This window comes from Malurus melanocephalus, unplaced genomic scaffold (assembly GCF_030028575.1).
Source record: "Malurus melanocephalus ecotype Western Australia unplaced genomic scaffold, MMel_1.1 scaffold_30, whole genome shotgun sequence".
Lineage (NCBI taxonomy): Eukaryota > Metazoa > Chordata > Aves > Passeriformes > Maluridae > Malurus > Malurus melanocephalus.
The window spans coordinates 1,464,820-1,479,810 of NW_026623262.1; the positions used below are offsets into that span (position 1 = coordinate 1,464,820).

At 54.5% G+C, this 14,991-nt stretch overlaps 1 protein-coding gene across 4 annotated transcripts; it reads left to right on the top strand.

Annotated features, from left to right (window-relative positions):
- Nucleotides 1–1,421: 1,421 nt before the first annotated feature.
- On the top strand, nt 1,422–5,080 carry HOXD8 (homeobox D8). Of its 4 annotated transcripts, none has more exons than XM_057363697.1 (3): nt 1,430–1,845; nt 2,042–3,690; nt 4,253–5,079. In XM_057363697.1, the coding sequence occupies exons 2-3, from the start codon at nt 3,147–3,149 to the stop codon at nt 4,546–4,548; spliced, it is 840 nt and encodes a 279-aa protein (XP_057219680.1). In that variant the 5' UTR covers nt 1,430–1,845; nt 2,042–3,146; the 3' UTR covers nt 4,549–5,079. The 4 variants fall into 4 exon arrangements, with proteins under 4 accessions (XP_057219683.1, XP_057219680.1, XP_057219682.1 ...); XM_057363699.1 differs by having other exon boundaries at nt 1,430–1,665; XM_057363701.1 differs by having other exon boundaries at nt 1,445–3,263; nt 3,543–3,690; nt 4,253–5,077.
- Nucleotides 5,081–14,991: the final 9,911 nt, after the last annotated feature.

Here is a 14,991-nt window from a genome sequence, read left to right on the forward strand (position 1 = left end):
AAAAAAAAAAGCAAAAGCATGCACTGCCAGGAAAAGGTGTTGCATTGCTTCCCATCTATTGTCGAGAAGATACCTATAATTCTTTTAAAACAGGAAGAACTGTGGTATAATAAAACCATTGAGATGGCTAGACGTCTGGACCTAATGACTTTACGATATGCTATGGCACTTTTCTTTGAAAGCACCTTATTTTGATGTTTGTGTTTGTTAGGGGGGAAAAAAGGCAAAAAAATGCAGACAAACTAGGTCTTAAAACCTTGTACCATAAATTTCAATATGTCAGCGTTGGGCCAAGGCAACAGACTCAAAAAGGACCTGAAGGTCACGAAACAGAGAGATTTTACGAAGTCCACTTATTTGTTGAAATGTATTTTATTGAATATTCTACTGCAATGAATCCTATGATGCCAGCCTTAACATTTTCCCGAATACCCTAGAGGGAGGTGATCTATAACAACACATAAACAATATTCTTATACACAGAACTGCATTATGTTGATTTCAGCAGAGGCTCTGTTAAGAAATTTTCAATAAGCCCGCACCATCTTTTTAGTATTTTATATCAGGCAGACTGACACATTTTACCTCGTATATTTTTTCCCCTTTTGTTTACCTGTTTTTAAAAATTGCGTGCATTTATTTCGAAATGGCAGAAAGACAACAAAACATCTCGATCGACAAAAAGCAGTTCATCTGTGGAAATTGCTTTTAGTGTCACACTGAATAATTTAATTTCTACCCGTTGGTTGTGTTAATATATGTTTGCACATATGCGCAGTCTCGTGCACACGTATTTATAACGAATAACTCACAGGCATGTGTGATGWAGGAGGGGGTGAACAAAGATTCATCTTTACTTTGGTTTACATAAATCAATCCATAAATATATAAAAACAGGGGCAAACAAAATAACATCTTCAATACACAAACGTATAACTCTGAAACTACCACACATGGCGAATTCGTGGTGTAATATGCGGGGAAACATGATCGAAAACGCGATAGCAGTCGTCTTCAAAGCTCAGGCGTCTTTCCTGGCTGCCATGTGTAAACGAGGCGCATTCTTTGTATGCAGTTAATTATAGCTCTGGCAAAAAAAGAAAAGAGAGTCACCGAAATGTGCTAAGAAAATGGCACTGCAAACTTAACGGGAAAAAAAGAAAAAAAAAAGAAACTATAAAAAAAAAGAAAATAAGAAAAGAAAAAGGAAGAATCCCAGCCCCAAACCAGCAAGCAAAGGGAGGGAGAATCGGTCAGCACGGCCCGGCCGGTGTGCCGCAGTTTGAGTTTCGGGCCGGCGGGGCCGGGGCCAGCGCGGAGCGGAGCGGGGGGCGCTGCTTGCCGCTGCCGCCGTGCGCCGCCAGAGGGCGCCCGCGCTCCACCCTTGCGCCGCCGCCGCGCCCCGCTCTGCGCGCCCGCGCTCGGGACAGCGCGGATCCGCCCGGGCACCGCTGGGGACGGCGCTGGCCCGCGGAGTTAACGCCCCGCTGGGGCGCACATGAGCGGGGCGGGGGTGTCTGGCGCGGATGGGGGAAGCAGCCGCTGCCCCTTTGCGCCCCTCCGCAGGGTGAGGCAGTGTTTCTCGGCTGCCGCTCACGCCCTGCCTGGCCCGGCCTCCTGCCTGCCTGCTGGTCTCTGACGGAGGGCTCTTGATGCTGACTGTCCGTATGTGTGTCCCCGGGCYTTTCCCGCCTCCCCCGCCTTTCCGTGGGTTGCGCGGGGGTCKCTAAGCCTCCGCGAGTTCCTAAAGGTTTGAGCCCCGGGCTGCGGGGACCCTGCCCAGGCGAGGGTGTCGTTGCGGGCACAGGGCCCGTCGGGGTGATCACATGCGGGGCAGCCGGACTGGTCAGTGAGATAAAGCGAGTTAATCTACATGGAGGCGTGGGGGTGATGGAAGAGCAGGGTGTGATGGAGAAGGAGCCTGAGATGCCTTTTATGTAACCACAAATATTTTTTGTCAATTCACATCAGACGGTCACACGTGGCTCTGGCTGGGCCCGTATTATATTTCACCGACATTTTTCGTCTCTCTCCAAAATAGGGCTGACTCGAGCTCCTGAGGGTGTCTCTCCGAAAAGATGATTCCCACTGCAGGACGAAGCGGGAAAGAGAAGACTGGAGACGACGCTTCTTGGGGCACGGGGCCCAGCGGGGGTGGCCGGCCCGAGCGGGGGCAGCGCCGAGCCTGCCGGGCAGCGTTTTTCTTCCTTCCTTCCTTGCGGAGAACAGGGCTCACTTATTTCGGACCGAGTCCCCGAGCGGTACTAACCGTTCACCCACACATTTTTATTTTTTCCTCCTCCTTCTCTTTGCCTCCGTAATGACGTCCACCAAGGGTGAAATGATGGAAAGTATATTCATAGGCATGATTTCCATTAAGTATCAATTAACCTGGAGCCTCAGCCATGCGTGCACGGCGTCAAGGGTAAATGTGCATCTCATTTCCCAGCGATCTGCTCGCCTGGAAGGAAATGACCCGGAGGGCCCGTTGGCAAGGGGCCCCGGCCGCTGCACGTTGTCGCCCTAGGGCACCCCACTGCCCTCGCTTGCACCCCGAAGACCCTGCGAGGGGCATCGGCTCCCTCTGAGGGGCTCTGCCCTTGCSGGCCGGCGGTGCAGGCCGCGCTCCGGGCAGTGCAGCCGGGGTGAACCGGGCGGCGTCGCCCCGGGCAGCGCGCCTGCGGTTATCGCGCGGGATCTGCGCGGCCGCCTCGCCCCTGCGCGGCGGGGGTTTTCAGCAGCTCCTGGCGAGCGCACACCGGAGGGGGGAGCGGGGTTGCCGCGGCCGGGGTGGATCCGGGCAGGGCTGTGCCGGGTTTTTTTCTTGCCCGAGGAGCGGCACATGTAAACTGAAGCCAAAAGTCCCCCCTGAGCTCATGAGCGTGTGTGTGTGTGTGTGTGTGTGCGTGCGCGGGCTGCTGTGTGCCTAATAGGAAATAGTAAAAGCAGTGAGGCAGGTCATTTTGGGAGCGATTATAATCCAGTCCTGGTCACCACATACACGGAGAGCAGGAGCGGGGAGTGCACGGGCCAGCGACGGCGGCGGCGGCGGCGGCATGAGCGCGGCGTAGAGGCACCGGCGGCGGCGGCGGCGGCGTGAGCAGCGCCCTGTACCCGCGCCCCCGCCCGCCGCTGCCCCCTCCCCGATGAGCTCCTACTTTGTCAACCCGCTGTACTCCAAGTACAAGGCGGCGGCGGCCGCGGCGGCGGCGGCGGGGGAGGCCATCAATTCCCCGTACTACGACTGTCACTTCGCACCCGAGGTGAGCGGCCGACACGCCGCTGCCGCCGCCGCCGCTGCYGCCGCCGCTCTGCTCTACGGGAACGGCGCGGCCGCCGCCGGTTTCCCGCACCCCGGGCCCGGCGGGGCGGGGGGCGGCGGCGGCGCGGCCGCGGACTTTTACCACCCGGCCGGGGGGAGCCCCACGGCCGCCTACCAGCCGCCTCCTCCTCCCCCCGCCGCGCCTCCGCCTCCTGCCCCCTGCAGCGGGGTTACCTGTCACGGGGAGCCCGCTAAATTTTACGGATACGATAACTTACAGAGACAGCAGATTTTTACGACACAGCAAGAGGCCGAGCTGGTACAATATCCTGACTGTAAATCGTCCAGTGCTAATATTGGCGAGGAACCAGACCACTTAAATCAGAGCTCGTCTCCTGCTCAAATGTTTCCCTGGATGAGACCACAAGGTTGGACGCAGTCAAAAATTTGCTTCCATCTCACGTCTGAGTTTGAAACTTTCTTTTCCTCCTTCTTCTTCTTTCTCGCTGACTACYGCTCCCTGCCTCTGTCTCCCCCACTCCCTACCTCTCATCGCGATTCCTATCACCGCTGTGGCTTGCGATAATAAAGGGACGCAGTAAGCAAACAGAAACCTCTGCAGCCGGCAGCTGCCAACCCAAGAGTAGCCTTTAAGACGCCTCTCGGACTCCGCGGCGCAGCTGACACGCTCGCCTGTCTCCCGTCGCCGCTGCCTGAACGAGAAGGGTGCAGGGTCGGGAAGGGGGTGGTATAGAAGATAATAAAGTGACCCCGCAACATCCTGTGCAGAGGGACAGCTGAGGCGCTTCGTGCATTTACTATGGCTGTTTTTCTCTCATTCGTGTGTAAAGCCCTCTGCTTTCTCTCCCTGCGGTTCTGTGGGGCTTCTCTCGAGGGATTCCAGAGGGACCTGAGTCCTCGTTGCCTGCCTGTGCYCTGTTTTGAAGGGCCAAGCAAACCTCCAAACCCCTATGTTTTTGTTTTAAACAGCAGCGCCGGGTAGGAGGAGAGGAAGACAAACATACAGCCGATTCCAGACTCTAGAGCTGGAAAAGGAGTTCCTATTTAACCCCTATCTGACCAGGAAGAGAAGGATCGAGGTGTCCCACGCACTAGGACTCACCGAGAGGCAGGTAAAGATCTGGTTTCAGAACAGGAGGATGAAATGGAAAAAAGAGAACAACAAGGACAAATTCCCCGCTTCCAGACAGGAGGGCAAGGAAGGGGAGGCCAAAAAGGAAGCACATGATCTGGAAGAAGACAGAGCCGATGGCCAGACGAATTAATTTTTTCCCGAAAACTCTTTGTGAAAGTCAATCAAAAATAACCAGGGCAAAAGCCCGACATCTCAGCTTATCTACCCCTGTATGTGATCTTGCTGTGGGACGAGTGGCCCCGTGTCCCTCCGTTTGACATTTCCCTGCTTCGGGTGCTTCACTTGTTTGTGCTTTTATTTTGTTTATAAGTGTATCCGGAACGATGTCTAGATTTAACATTTCATCTACTTATTTTTGCAAATTTGATACAGAGTTTGTAGCAATAAATTTCTAATGATATATAAGTATATATATATTTGCAATCTTAAAAGACGGTGATTGTGGGAAACGACATAAACTTCCTAATAATAAATATCAGTAAGCAAGACATTTAACAACGCTTTATTAATCAAGACAAGTGCACTTGTACTATTTTAATTCTTGTTCTTATGTCGAATAAATTAAATGAATTTAATAATCTTGAAGAAAATATCTTAGAAATATATTTAACCTTCTTCTATAATATTTGATTAAAATAAACCGAATTTATTCAATTATAAAATGTATCGGCATCCCTATATCCCTTTTGTAATCGACTCCTCARCCTTCAGAGTTTTCACTGGTCCGGACTAACCCTCTGCTGCGCCCTCCCCCGTTCTCTTCTCCGATGCTGGGTGTTTCTGTGGGGTCTGGGAATGGCACATTGCGTACAAAACCTGYCTTTTGCCCCCTGCCCCGAGCGCTGCGGGGCCGTAGTCCAAGTTGCAGCCAGCAGAGACTGCGGCCCCACCTGCGAGCTGAGTCCACGCTGCGGGCCGGCCCAGGGAGTCCCCGGCGAGTGCGCCCAGGCCGTGCTTTCACCTTATACTAACCGCAGCGGGGCTGGGCTGCGGGGCGGCGGTGCAGGGGATCGCTGCCTCTTTTCCCGCGGAGCCATTTGCTGCCAGCCCGGTTGGAGGGAGACGAGCCCGGAGAGTACTCCGGCCCCACGCCAGCCCCAAGGGCTGCTCCAAGCAGTGCGGGATTTCCAGCCCCGCCACGCAAACCACATAAACCTCAAACGGGCCTAGCCTCCTCCGGGGATGGCTGACAAGCAGAGAAATGTAAAGCTTTTGCGACCTTGCATGCGGGTTTCTCGAGGGCTGTAAGTTTTAGGAGTACCAAATCATGAGTAGAGACAAAGAAGGTTTCCCCCTCTAAATATTATCATATGATGCGTTTCCCAGCGGAGGCCGCAGCTTGTGAAGACAGTGCCGCACGATTCCCGCAACCACGGGAGGAGAGATCTGCTCTGATTAGCAAAGCAGTCTAATTTCTCTTCACTCTCCCTTCCCTCTTGCTCCCGCTCCGCGACGGGGTCCCGCAGAGTGCGGTATCTAACAGGACGGCCGAGAGTGGTCCTTTTTAGGAGCAGCAGGCTGAGGGGCGAGGGACGCGGTATATATAAAGATTTCTGTGTCATTTTTTTCCCTGCCGGTTGACGCTCCCCTGAGTAATGGCTCCGTGAAGGAAATCGAATGAACGTGTCAGAAACTACRACAAATACGAGATATAATTCTATTATCTGCCCAGAAAAGAGGATTCTCCCGACGAGGCCGGGGCTGAGCCGAGGTGTTGGGATTTTCGCTCGGAAAATCCCAGCCAGGTTCCCGAGGAGGTGCCGGCCGCCGCTCTGCCCGCCGGCCGCTGGGCCCTTCTATCGCATCCACCGCTTCGCTTCCGGGAATGCACCCGGAGCGGCGAGAACCGCGGTTCACGGGGACAGCACTTGTAGGGCGCGTTTGGTTCATTTCGTCTCCCTTCCTCTTTCCCTCTCCCCGCCACCGAGGCAGGCACGTTCCACCGCCGCAAAGCGCCAGCTCTGGAGGGAGGCACGAGCAAGCGGAGCTATTGTTCTTGGTTTTAATTGCCTAGTTGGCTAAAGGTTGTAAACAAGGGGAAGCTGCAACAAAGCGATGAAGTAAACATTTTTGCTGCATGGATTTGCATAAATACACCGCTATCCGTAGAGTCAAAGGAGGTTGTAGGGCTAGTGGCTGCGCGTTTAAAGTAACCCAGTGGCCCGACGCACAAAACCCCCTCGCTTTGCAAAACAATACTCGCGCTAGTGACACCGGCATATTTGGTCTCCGGGCAGGAAAAGCCTCTTGCCTTCGCTGCACTAGCGGCGGAGGCTGGACCCAACATGGTTCTGGCGGGCCCTGCTGCGGGGAAAGCCGCGCTGGTGTCACCCTCTGCCATCCCGGGCTGACCGCGAGGCGAAGGCACGGCGAAGAGCTTCACACCCCAGCGGAGCACTCCTTAGGCTAGTATTTGTCCGGAAAAAAAGAGCTGCTACGCTGCTGCGGTAGTTGTTTTTAATTACCAGACAAAGAGAATAAAAYTAAAATATTCCTGAAGAAGTTTCCGTTAGCGTCGATCTCCTAGGACCTACTGGGAACGCAGCCACGCAGACAAAAACTGGCTTMCTTGAGCGCCCATAATCGGCGAAGGCCTAGTGGTAACTGGAATCTCCCCTATCTTATTTATTAAGAAAAACAAAACATCGCTGCATTTGTTGAGGTATTTACCCCTGTAGCCTGGCATCTGAGTCTCTCCTTCKGTCTTACTTGGAAACTTGCTAAGAAAAAAGTAAACCTATTCAGAAACTGACCCAGGAGGCCACTAATAGCCCCTGTAAAACCAGAGCCATCGGATTTTTGGCAAGGAAAAGCCGTAGCTGMGCGGGTTGCAGGGGGAGCGGCGGCGAGAGGCCGCCTGAGACGGCCGCAGAGTGGATGTGCCGCGCCTTTGGTTTCCGCGGAATTTCTCCGCTTCCTTGAGGTGCAGCTCAGCGCGGCCGTGAGTGCCGCAGGGACAACGCGCAAGTTTTCGTTGCCTCCGTCGAGGGAGAAAGGGCACGGGTGCGATATTCAAAGGTGTGCAAAACTGCCTGAAGGATTAAAGAGATTAAAAAGATACAACATCGATCCTACACCTTTAGGAGTGTTTATACTTTTGTTAGCAGTTACAATCAGCACGGAGGTCGCGGATGGAGGGCTCTGGCTATTCCCTGAGACAAAACTTGAGCAAGAAACGCCCACAGTACTCCGTCTCCGAGCTGAGTATTCTTTGTGGACACAGGCCCATTTTAAATTTTTTAGAATACTTTCTAGGAATAGGATTTTCCCTGTTGGTGCCCCGGAAAACTTTTATCGGGGGCGGAGGCAGCCTGCTCTGGGCGCAGTGACAGTGCCCGGCGCAACCTGCGGGACCCGCACACTGCGGGATGGGGAAGAGGCTCGGATTATTTTTATATCGGCGACGGCTTCCGCTTCAGTAGTGGGCGCTAAAGCAGATGTAGTTTCTTTTAGTGCCCGGCGGAGCGGTGGTGAGGGGTGGGGGAAGAGGGTGGGGATGAGGGTTAAGCCCCCTTTCGTTTGGGCAAGAAACGGATCCTTTGGCAGAGTGCCCTGCCCCTCTTTATGCTGCTCCACGACCGCTTGCCCCTCTCTCCACGGCCCGCGCGGATCTTCCGCGTCCCGGCCGTGCTGGCGGGGCTCCGCTACTGCGCCCGTGGCGCGCAGGCCGAGGGCAGGCGGGACCGAAGACTCAGTAAAAGCGCAGCGCGCAGGCGAAAGAAACATGGCGCTGGGAAGCAGTATGTGCAAAATCCGCAAGGAATTGCAGTAAATTCCTTTTTGTTTGAAGAAAATTTACAACTTGGTAATAGACCTTTTTATGACCTATTTGGGCTCGTCATTGGCTGCGGTTGGTCATGTGCAGGCAGCGAGCGCTTTCATGGCCTTTTCCTGATTTCCCTGGCGAATTTCCCCCTGCATTCTGCCTTCAGAGAGCCTCAGCCCCTCTTTTTCTAACCTTTGTCTAGGCTGAGGTGTATGGCAGTCGCCCTCATGTTTGTGTCCCGCTCCCCCAAATCCGCGGCCGGTCCCGCTGCCGCCGCACTGACACGTCCCCGGCCCCACGCCGCCTCCTCTCCCGCGCCCACGGAGGGATGCGCGGAGACCCGCGCCAGCCGCCGCGCCGCCTGCAACCGCTCACTGCTCTCCCACCGCTCGATGCCCCCGCTGCCGCTATCTCCTCCGGCACACGGATTGCTACGCGGGTGCAAAATGGATTACAGCGACCCTCACGGGCTTCTCCGCAGGCGGGCAATACCGCGAACTGGTAAGCACGCAGTTCCTCTCGGGCTGGTCGCCGGTASTCCGCAATATGGGGCACGGCACCGGCTCCCCAGCTCTCCTGCCCCTCTTGGTCACCTGTCTCTCGAAAACCCTTATTCTTCCTTTTAATATTGCTAGAACTATTTTTGCCACTATGTCTGTTGTTGCTGTTATTGCTATTGTAATTATCGGTAGTGTTATTATTATTAATCATGGCTGTAGGCATGCCGCAGAGTGAGAGCGGCTGTTGCGCTCAGTCTCTCACAGAAAATGCGCCGCGAGCTACGATGTCTCGGCGTTCCGCGGTGAGGGGCAGAAGACTGGGGTGCAGTGCGCGCAGGCAGCGCCTCGGCTGCCGGTGGGGTTTCTTCCAATAAAAGGCCCTCCTTTTTTGGGATACTTTCCCCCCTGGCAGCCTGAAGCGTGCTGTGGTGATGCTTCGGTTTATTTTCCCCATAGCGGAAGGGCGGTCGCGTAACTTTAAAGCTTAACAGGTGTTTTCGCAGGAGAATGGAGGTCAGTGCTCCCGCGGGGGCGGAGGGCGCGGGGCGGCTCCGCCGAGCCGGGGACTGTGCCCGGGGTCAGCCCCGGAGCCCCCGCCTGCCCCGCCGGRACGTTTTCTCACATCCTTGTCCCGCTGTAGCGCGGAGGCAGGGCGGCGGCTCCGAGCGGTTCGGTGGGCAGAATACGGGACGGGCTCAGCAGTCACAGCGCGGGGGCGGCTGCGCCGAGACACGGCCAGGAGTGCACGCCCGCAGTATGGCTACTTACCCACGTGGAAATCATCGGGGGCTAAACGGGGGATGAGTTCTCGAAATTAAACSCAACAACAAAACTCCGGGTTTATTTTGAAATATGTCGAGGAGATAGAAGAGTTATGTAAACTATACTTGCGTTACCAATATATGTATATACATCCATATTCACATTGCCTATATACATGTGATGAATACCCACACCTCTAGTTCTCTCTGTAAAACACATACACTTTGGAAGTACGTTATCGTGAACGCATAAATGCTTTGCTCATCTGCATTTTCAAAATGTTAGTGCACAGTAGAAAACTCGCTGTTTGGTATTTAGCGTTCACATCTGTGGTCGGCGGTGGCAGTCCACCGCGCTGTTGCACTACAGGAATTTACCCATTCGCCATTTCCCCCAAAAGCAGACAGTTAATTAACGGTAAAGCAAAACGGTAAAACAATCCACAGTGAGGGTGGAAAGGTGCGAGTCATGTCCCGGGTACACATTTTGAAGCCACAGAAGAAATTGCTCTTTCGTCCTTTCCCGAGAACCTCCCCAGCCAGCTAAGCCCGAGCCACACTACAGTAAACGATAAGATCCCTGTCCCCCACGCCTCGCCTGTTTGCGCTAGCCGGTCACCCCGCGCTTCTGCAGGACTTGGGGAGTATTTGGGACGAATCGTTTTCAACATAGCAACAGTCTTCAAGAGTAACGTGGAAAGTATGCGCTGCGTTAGRTTTCGCTCTCAGAATCCCTCCTAGGTGACACAGTAATTATAGCTACTTGTCTATAAATCTCTCCAAAAACTTCGGGAAATGTCCTCCTTGAGCTGTTTTGAAATTATTTGTAGCCTGGGGAAAAAGAAGAAAACAAAAGCAGGATGTTCTAACGAATTCTAATGTGCATGTGTGTGTCTGTGGGTCCATCTGCTTCCACACACAGATACACATATGCATTTATGATTCCTCGGGTTTATGTGGGTGTTCGTCTTTTTTTCTCTTCTCAATGGCTTCCTTCCTTGCTTGTTTTTGCTTTGATTCTTTTTCTTATCSGATTAATTTATTTGTTTATTTATTTTTAATTAACATTCAAGTACACACAGGTCTGTTTATGCTCTTAAACATACCTATGGAATTGCAAGTGCTCAAAGCAAAAGAATGCGCATTTATGTATGCGGCACACATATATATATATGTCCGTGTTTATATATATATGGCACATATGAAGACTGTATTTTTTTCTTTTTATACACCTTGATAACGTGGTACGAGTACATATGTGTGGCTGTGCCGAAATTTTTTGAATACAGGATTCACAGTCACACTTCGTGTGTTTGCTTCGCTTCCTGATGTGTTCGATAGAATTTATTACTCATATTTTTTTTCTTATTTTTTCTTTGTATGTGTGTGTGTGTGTGTGTTGAAAGGAAACAGCTCATTCCCAGTCCACCCTTTACTGACGCACGAGCAGCATAAAAACACCATCRCAAAGCAGCTGGCAGGAAGTGGCAGTGCCGGGGTACCGCTGGCACCGGCTGCCATTTGGGAAGTCAGGTTGGGCTCCCGCTTAGCTGCTGCAGGTTGCTTGGAAGAGAAGTACAGCCTCTGTTCCCCGAGTGTGGCAGGGCTTTCGTGTAAGGAGAGGRGGCGATGGGATCTGTGGACCCAGGAAACCCCATAAGACTAGGTGAATATATACACGTGGGTTTTGCGCTCTTAAGATCTGAAAATCCCGTCGATTCATTTTTATCCTTTCTCAAACAAATAAAATTCCCACGGGGTGTTTTATGAGCACTTGGGACAGGAAAAAATCCGAACAAAGACGGTATTTCACCCCTCGGTTGGCAGGCAGCTGTTAAAGGTATTTACTGCTCTACTGCAGTGCGGCACTCAATGCTGCTGGAGCGGGAGAGGAAAAAACAGGAAGCGAAAGGAAAAGATGAGGCACAATAAACATTGCAGCAGGTCGCGGAGGCCGGGCGGGGCGCGGAAGAAGGGTCTCTGCGAGAGACAAGAGGCTATAAAAGTGCATTCAGCGGCAGCAGGCTCTGCCCAAACCCAGCACTCGCCTCCCATCGCCCGCGGGGGAGGGGGCGGCAGGAACGGGAGGCAGCCCGCAGTGCCTCCCCCGTGCCCCGCCCCGGGAACCATCCGAGCTGGAGCCTGCCGGAGTGCAGGGCGCCGGGGGTCACCTCAGCCGCCCGGCCGACCCCGCCGTCGTGGCCCGGCTCCGCCGCCGCTGTCCGCGTGTGGGCGCAGCTCCGACGGACCGGGACGGGGCCACCTGCCCGCCGCTCCCCCTCAGGGCCGCCGAGCCGGGCCGCGGAGCGACCGCCGGGGGCGCGACAGGCCCCGGCCGCCGCCACCAGCCCTTCTGTCTCCACGGCCTCTTCCAGGAGAAGGCGCTGTAGGACAAGCCTGGCCACTCTCCCCTCGGCGGGGCGAGGGGCCCACCGCCCCGCAGCCAGCTTCGGGACCCGTACCCTGCCGCCCGCCTACTCATGGAAGAGGCCTGCCGGGGGGCGGGGGGCATGGGCGGGGCTTCATCGCCCTCTTCGGGCGTCTTCGGCTGCCCCCCGATTGTCCCAGTGCCTCCAGCGCCGCTGTGTCCCGTGTGACCCGGCCCGCAGATCCTGGCGCGCCCCGGTGCGCGCCCTCGCCTTCTCCCTGCCTAACCCGCGGAGCCGCAGGGCTCCCCTGGTGTGCCCCGCTGCCCTCCCGGTCACCAGCTCGTCCTTTGATGTCGAGCAGCCGCCTCTTCCCTCGCTGTGCCTTTGATGCGGGTGCCAGAGSACCCTCCTTCCCGCTGGCTCCCTTCCCGCGGGCAGAGCCCTCGGCCCCCGTACACCCTCCCTTGCCTCCTGCAAGCCGGGGCCCGGCACAGTTCCCTGCCTCCRCCTCATCTGTTGCCTGCAGGCTTCACCTTCCCCAGCCGTGCCCGAACACGACCCTGGCGACACCCACCCCCACGGGCCGTGCCTTCCCCGGCGAGACGCTCCCACGGCCCGCGGCCTCCCCTCCCTGCCCCGCACTCCTCGCCCTCTTCCCCCGCGGACCTGAGGTGTCGCCGCCGCTGCCCCCGTTTGATGTTGGGGCGCGGCTCGACGCCGCCCTGCCCGCTCTGGGCCTCTGCTGCCACCGGATTTGCCTGCGGGCGTGGGGTGCTGCAGGCAGGGGCTTTTGCATGCTCACATCCTGCTCGGCGAGGGCATGGGCGACGAGGTGACTGTTGAAAAGTCGGGGTTGTGATAAAAGCAGAAAGGCAAAATGCGTTGGACGCTATCAAGGTGCTTAGTAGGTCTTCAAAGTCAGAGATGGAGCCTGTAATTTTCTGGCGGTGTGGTTCTCGGGGTAGGATGCCAGTCGCCTTGTCTGTCAAGTAGCATTGAGAGTGATGGTGGCACACACATGTGATTCAATTCCCCCAACCTTTTTATCACAATTACCAGAGGGAAACCGATTGTTACTGTGTTATTCCATTACACCTCTTATCTGTCTTCAGATCGTCAGCCCCAAATATGAAAACTTGCATAAAAAACTAGAGAATTAACTGGCCAAAGCTTCAAAGTCAACTTTCACATCTGCATTTTAGAATAGGAAATGTGAAAATCGTTCTAATTCCCTCTTCAAAAATCTCACGTCTGGGATTACTCAGTTACTGAAGCATTCGTCTCGTCCCTAAATGAGACAGAGCTCTATCTCAGTCATCAATTTCTCCCTATCCCATAACCTCACCTTGCACAGCCCCGGTCTCCTGGACATGTGTGCCAGGAGCACATGCCCAGCCCAGGCCACCCGTTTTTCCAGGGGCTGTCACTTTGGCAGGCCAACTGCCCCACCACCTGCCTCAACATGGCTCCTCTCCTCCTGCACACACCGGGCAGCGTCTCATCTCCAAACCAGGGACTTGTCTTGCCCATGAGACTGGCCAAGAGTGACAGCAGACACTTCAGGAGGGATGTAATGCTCCCCATACTGGCACAGGGCCTGAAGCCCACCCACGGGCCCTGCTGCCTGGGACCAGACATTTGCCAAACCTGGCACTCAGTGCCAGGCCTGGAGCAAACACACTTGACCCTGCATCATAGTTCTTGTCCTAAATTATTTGCCTCACCTTTTATTGCACTTTCTTATCGCACCTTACCTCTCACAGCTCTATACACAGCCTTTTCTTGCACCTTCCCAGGGATGGCCACTTTGGCTTCCTGCAACTGTTTGCCACTGAAGCCCTTCTTCCAGAGGCCAGTGAAGGTGATGTGTTTGGGGAGAAAGGTAGCTAGAGATTACCACAAAACCTGATCCAAGGCCCACTGTGGCCGGGCCCAGTGCCTGAGCAAGGACTGGAGAGCTCCAGRGAGCTTTTACCTCTGCCTGCCCAGGACTGGGAGCATGGGGCACACTCCAGCTGAAAGAGACTCTGAAGTYGGCCCTGTGCAAGGGCACAGATGAGCTCACTCATCTCTTTGGGGTGCCTGGCCAAATCCCATGGGCCTGAAAAAGCTTCTCAGACTGTGCACTGTGTTTGAAATGTCACCTTAAGCACTGTCCCTGTCGGCTGTCCTGGGCAGGGGAAGGCGAAAGAGCTATTCCACAGCTTCAGCCATTAAAAAAGCATRAAAGTGATGCCATATGATTAAGACCTTGACAAAGAGCAAGAAAAATGTTGGATTGCAAATCACTCTGGATCATAAAGAAGGAACAGGGAAGGACCTCGGGATGCCTCTTGTTGTCTGAAGGGAAACGAATTGTTCAGCTGTGATTGCAGACATCACAAGAACGTAGCCAGAGCCCAGCTGCCCCTTTTGGGTGGCTTCATACTGGTGTAGCTGGACTCGTTAGGAAATGGACGAGTAAGAGCAGACTCTGGTGTTAAATAGGCACCACCCAGTTGGTGCCACCACCCAGCAAGGAATGGCATTTGGTTTTYCAGAGCTGAGCCCCCGGGCGGAGGCGCACTCTCAGCCGCGGGCCGGGCGAGTGGCCGGGTCCCCTCTGCGCACGGCTGGTCCCCGGCGGGGCTGACACGGCTCCCCGCCCTCTGGCGAAAGTACAAACCCTTCCTGGGMTGCACCGGGAGCTGCTGGCCGCTCCGATGTCCTCATCTTAGCCATGACAGATTGGGAGCTGATGCCCGGGTTTCTTCATGCTGTGTGACTGCCAGGGACATTTGACTTCCTGTGCTCGGGCTCCTTGAAATTCTCATTTGCTAACTCACACCCTGCTCCCTTCACACCAGGRCTCTTTTATTGCTTTATAACCGTCCTTAAACTTCCAATCCTCAAAGATCTCATTGTGGTAGGCTTCACACTTTCTCCCTTTCCGAAGCCCTGTGCCCTCACTGTTTGCAGCAGTTTGGTCACTTACAAAGATCCATCGGGTGCCCGGCGAACCTGCAGCCCCTGGCACAGCTCTCCCAAGTTTTGAGATGAGTGACTCAAAACCATTTTGCAGGAGAGCCTCTCCAAAATGCCATAAGCATCCAGGAAAGGGAGAAAAGGTTCCCTATTTCAGTTGGTTTGGTTATTTTTTTGTTTTTGTTTTGGTGGGATTGGTTTTTGGTTTTTTTT